At 43.0% G+C, this 5,594-nt stretch overlaps 1 protein-coding gene across 1 annotated transcript; it reads right to left on the bottom strand.

Moving 5' to 3' along the window:
• Window positions 1–967: 967 nt before the first annotated feature.
• Window positions 968–4,994, bottom strand: SOX4 (SRY-box transcription factor 4). Its single transcript, XM_053466151.1, has one exon. It carries the CDS (start codon window positions 4,992–4,994, stop codon window positions 3,777–3,779), a length of 1,218 nt encoding a protein of 405 aa, XP_053322126.1. The 3' UTR covers window positions 968–3,776.
• Window positions 4,995–5,594: the final 600 nt, after the last annotated feature.

The following is a 5,594-nucleotide window of genomic DNA, read 5'->3' as shown; positions in this document are numbered from 1 at the left end:
CTTGAAATGGCCTCTGTCATCCAAACCCTACTGGGATGCCAAATGTGTATTTCTAAATTTTAATCTCATGTTGCTCAGATGTGTATTATATGGATGGCATGACAATCATTTTCTTCTTTACCATACCAAAAGCTGGCACATTTAGAAACAGAACAGGCTTGCTGCCGCTAAGCTCACACACAAGACACATGAAGATCAAATCTAATCGATGTGTTGGCTTTTCCTAGAAGCCAGAGAGTGTGGGTGCCGGACTGCATTTGCAAACACCAAGGCCAGGCCAGCATGACAAACGGCAGATGTGGCTCCTCAGGAGGCAGTTGAGAGGAGCCTTCAAAAGAGATGCTGTCCTTTGGATGGCAGACCCCATCATAAACACTTACCAATCCTCACACAACTCTTACGTTACATTGGAAAAAAGAATGGAACATAGGTGCATCAGGTAGTGGATTAATCTAAGAATGCCAACTACCAGGTCTAACACATACAGATTAAATATTTATATATATTTTTTTAATTTTCTTTTTCATGGTGTTTTCATTGTTTTCTCCTATGAAAAGACATGTCCCACTAGAATGATGTTCTGACTTTACTCATAATTAGAAAGACTATCTCCTTAAGAATCACTAAAGAATAAAATCATTAATATCTACTATATTTTAACTGAGGTTATTAGCGCCTTTCTACTGCAGCAGCCGAAAATTTCCTAGACAGCAGAAGGAGCCGTGACGCTCGCTCATTACTTGGAGGAATGACCTGCCAACATTTTATTCCCCGACTTTCACTGTACGTGTTCAGAATAGAAGCGTTGTTGATACCATGTAACATTTTGAATAACCTTTTATTTTTTTTGTATGTGGAGCAGCCAATGGTATTTGATCGAGGCATTATAACTCCACCCCTGCACTATTCACACAGCTCAAGGAAAACAGACGGAAAATCCCAGAACAGAATTAATGACAAAAGCCAATCAGGTTTAAGGGTTCAGTTCCAGCTGAGTTTATTTCCTTTAAAAAAAGTTATTTACAGAAGTATAACAATCTGACAGGCAGTGAAATCGACATGATTAGCTGGCATGGTCTTATGCCTCAAATCTTTTGTTTTGTGGCTTGATGGTTAGACAAAAATTTTATATATATACGGCATATTGCACAGGATGGATTATAAAAAAAGTTAAGAAACAAATTATGTTTTTAAAAAAGAGAGCTACCTCAATAGGCAGAAGTCCTAGTGCCTGTCATTGAATACATACATAAACACATTTTTTAGCAATTTTTTTTTGCTTGTTATAATAGACTTACATTGTACAAAGATGTTTTCACTTTCGTTAGTTTTTCATCTTGAAACACAACAGCTAGAAACCTGAATACATATGCTATCGTCATGCCAAAAAGAGACTAAAACAATTATAGTTTAGCGACAAGTATAAAGGATTAAATAGTCAAATACGAGAATGAAAAACGCAGTATATAGTGTCGCGAACTCAAATCGGCATTTAGATAGATCCAGTGGTTTAAAAACGGCACGGTTTATTTCTTTTGTAGTATAAAAAAGTGCAAAAAAATGTTGAGACGTTAAAGCTACAGGATCCCTTTTTTTTTTTTGCTTATTATGTGCACTTGTCACTTTAAAGCGTTTGAATACAGACTGACATAGTTAACCCTTCAAGGTTGAAGGGACAAACATTTGCCATTAGCTCCCCAGCATCAAAAAGGATTAAGAAAAAAAAAGCAGAGGAGACTAGTACAAAACCAAGAAAAGAAACATGTGGGTCCATGTGTTACCACTGTGCCTACCTACTGGAAATAGGCAATTCTAACATTGTTCCTTTCTCCTCCTTGGAGTTTAACAGTGCCAAATAAAGAACATGCATCCACAATTCCACTAAGGAAATGGCTGCACGATTGAGAAACCAAATAAAAATAAAGAAAACTCTGACGTATAGTTATAAAGAGCTATATAAATACTACATATGATCATTAATACAAAGAATTTTTTTTGTAAGTTTTCAACCGATATACAGTGTATTAAGAATACTTTGGAGGTGTGAATGCTGAGTGCACTAGGCTGGAAGGGATGCTGTCACTTTAATAATTAAAAAAAAAAGCCTGCAGATTGAATTGTGTAAACATGGAAAATAAAGCCGGTTTAAACTTTATTCATTCTGTATGTTTGACACAGTAACCAGCCTCCCTGTTTTGAAATATTGTCAGGAAATCCAAAAACAAAAAAAACAGCGGTTGACACCAGTTAAAACACCCCCTTTATATATTTTTTACAAAAATACACTGAGAAAATAATCAAACGTTTTCATCTCTATTCTTTTGTTTTTTTTTGTTTGTTTGTTTTTTTCTTTAAAAGTGTCAAAAGTCTACATTAAATATAAAAAATTAAAAGTTAAAACTCTAGCCCTTCAGTGAAGGAGACATAAAAATGCTGTGAAAAAGAGGGAAGGAGTACAAAGGAAAAAAAAAAAAGAAAAATAAAATTTTAAAATAAAAAAATTTGGCCAGTATAAATATGTTCACATAAAAAAATGGCATCTGGTACATTTACAAGAGGGGGGTGCAATATGAGAAAGGAACAACAAGTCTTCATTTACATCTATTTAAGAACACATACTCTGAGAAAAAATTTGGTCCTGAATTATTGTATTTTTTTTTTGTTTGTTTTTTTGTTTTTAAGTCCAGCACAGATTTGAGTTGCGTTTGAATCCTTAAAGAGTTAAAAATGAGAAAAAAGCTGGTGATTTGTGTAGGAATCAAACATAGCGCCATCTATCTGCTTTAATTTACCCTAACACTAAAACTGTTCAACAGTCTTACAAGAAACCTTAAAGATAGACAGGAGAACATGCTATATTAACCCACCAGTGAAATAATCCAACACCATCACGATTCTGAGCAAGAGAAACACATTTTTCTTTAAAGAATCCCCACCCCCCCAGGTACCACATAAATATGTAACTTGGTGTAGTTCAGAAGATCTGCTTTCCTTCTTAAAAAGTAGTGTCCTTGAATTAAAATAATAAAAAATCCATCGTTTCATGGATGGTTTAAAGAAAAAGTTGGGTCACCCAAATGGGGGTCCACCATCCTTCTCCAGACGTGCAAATCCATAATAGTCCCATTACTTCTACTGCAAACAAAAATGAAATAGAACCCCCCACACACACACCTTCATCCATCGACTGCTCTCCAGAAAAACAAGGGGTGATGGGGAGGCTGTTTGGGGGGTGAATGTAAGTATTACCCCTTAACATTAGTCTGTTTTTGAACTTTTGATTTGTGCTCCTTCTCCTCTCCTGCTGGAAGGTACAGCCTTGCATGGTGCTGGAAGGAAAAGTCCCATGTCTCCAAGACAAGGGAGGGAGACAGTAATGCTAAGAGGCCGGATCAGAGCTCTCTCCCCTTATCTCTGAGAATGAGGTGAAACTCTCTTAGGTCTCATTCGTATCTTCCTTTAGCCAACAATATGTGCAGCCCCAATAAAAGCCTTCTTCACCATGTGTAACCATCATCATCATCACACACACAACCTCTCCAGTCTGCAGTTCGTACAAACATTTAGGAGGGCTTTTAAGGTTTTCGTTTTGCGGGGAACAGAAGGGTCTCCCTGGGCTGCTAAAAATCAACAATCCCTTTTATTGAGTTTTGATTTTCTTTCTGACTAAGTAAAGCAGAGGTTCAGTCAGTTTAGTACAGCAGAGAGTGCGCTCTGCCTCTCGCTCGATGCTCCATGACTGTAGGTGCTCGCCCTCCTCTATCTAAGCGGCTGGCTCAGTATGTGAACACCAGGTTGGAGATGCTGGACTCCAGCCAGTCCCCTGAGATCATCTCACTCACCTCTGGGGTGCAATAGTCCGGGAACTCGAAGTGGGAGCCCGAGCCCGGCTCGAAGTTAAAGTCCAGGTCCCTGTCCAGAGCGGAGGAGCTGAAGCTGCCCAGGGACATGCTCTCAAAGCCCGGGCTGGGGTTGAGCTCCAGCAGCTCGTCTTCCAGCTCCTCGTCCGAGGAGGAAGCCGATGATGATGATGAAGAGGAGGAGGATGCGGAGGAGGGGGAGGATGCAGCTGAAGAAGAGGAGGAGTGTGAGGTGGACGGGGCCGGGGAGGACGCTCTCGGGTACCCGCCGTGCTCGGACGGGGAGCCGGGGGAGTTTTGGATGGATCCGGCTCCGTCTTCGTACAGGCTGAGCGGGTCACTGGCCTCGGCGGAGCCGCTACTGAGTGTAGGGCTGGCGGGCACGGCCACTGGAGATGATCCCTGGTAGCCCGGGGCTCCAAAGATGTAGAGCCGGTGTTTAGGCTTCTTGTCTGGGGCGCCCTGTCTGGAGGAGGCTGCAATCCGGGACTTGTACAGGGTGTGATGGTCCAGCATGCACGATTGCTCCGGGAAGGCTTTGCCGCCCAGCACTAGCTTGGTGTGCGGCTTGCTGCAGAGCTTGGTCCCGCTGCTCTTCTTCACTGGAGGTTTGGAGGAGCTGCTGCAAGCCCCAGGGTTACTGCTGCTGCCGCCGCCGCCGCCGCCGCCGCCACTCCCCCCACTGCTGGGGCTGCTGCAGCCCTTCTCCCCGGGCTTGGAGCTGCCGGATTTCACCTTCTTCCTGGGCCGGTACTTGTAGTCCGGGTAGTCGGCCATGTGCTTGAGCCGCAGCCGCTCGGCCTCCCGGATGAAGGGGATCTTGTCGCTGTCCTTGAGCTGCTTCCAGCGCTTGCCCAGCCGCTTGGAGATCTCAGCATTGTGCATGTCCGGCGACTGTTCCATGATCTTCCTCCGCTCGATCTGAGACCAAACCATGAAGGCATTCATGGGTCTCTTGATGTGCCCGCTGGGGGTCTTGCACCAGCTCGGGTCATCCGCTTTGCCCCCGGTGGAGGCAGTAGACCCTGGGGTAGGAGAAGATGCCATGTCCAGCTCTACACTTGCCCCCGAGTCTGAGGTCTCCCCGGCAAGCAGTTCCTCGGTGTTCTCGGCGTTGTTGGTTTGTTGCACCATGTTGCTACTGTACGGATCCTCAGTAAACGCGTGCTCCCCACAGCCAGTGCCAGTGTCCTGAGCAGGAGGGTCCCGCCGGCCAGTGCTTCCTCTGCCAGGCTCGTTAGCAATACTTTGCTTTCCTGCCGTCACTCTTGTTATATGTGTCTCCCTGCTGTAGTTGAATTCAGTTCACAGACTTGTTCCTGGAAAATACACTGGAAAGCATAACTGCAGCCAGCGCTCTTCTATTATTATTACAGTTCGTATTATTGGTTACAGCTCCGAGTCCAAGCGGATCCTGGCTGAAGTAAACAAAAAAAAAATCTGAATAATAAAAAAAAAGTTTCATAAAAAAAGATTGTATAAAAAAAATCCCAGAAAAAAAAATATCAGCTGTAGTAGAGTCTCTGAGCGAGAGTAACCATGTGTGTGTTTTAATCCTGAATGAGTACGAGGTGCTTTCACTGTCTGGATGCAGTGCACAGCTATGTATAGAATATATAGCGCTCTATGAGCTTTATGTTCCCTGGCCCCCCCTTTCTGTCTCTTTTTTTTTTTTTTTTTTCTTTTTTTTTTTTTCTCAAAACAGTTTCTCTTGCAGCAGCTAAGAGCTATTCT

Source organism: Spea bombifrons, chromosome 5 (assembly GCF_027358695.1).
Source record: "Spea bombifrons isolate aSpeBom1 chromosome 5, aSpeBom1.2.pri, whole genome shotgun sequence".
NCBI lineage: Eukaryota > Metazoa > Chordata > Amphibia > Anura > Pelobatidae > Spea > Spea bombifrons.
Note: the sequence above shows the minus strand (reverse complement) of the source record. Positions and strands in the feature narration are given on the sequence as shown.

Coding starts and splice junctions, on each gene's coding strand:
- SOX4 (XM_053466151.1), bottom strand. CDS start 4,994: ATGGTGCAACAAACCAACAACGCCGAGAACACCGAGGAACTGCTTGCC.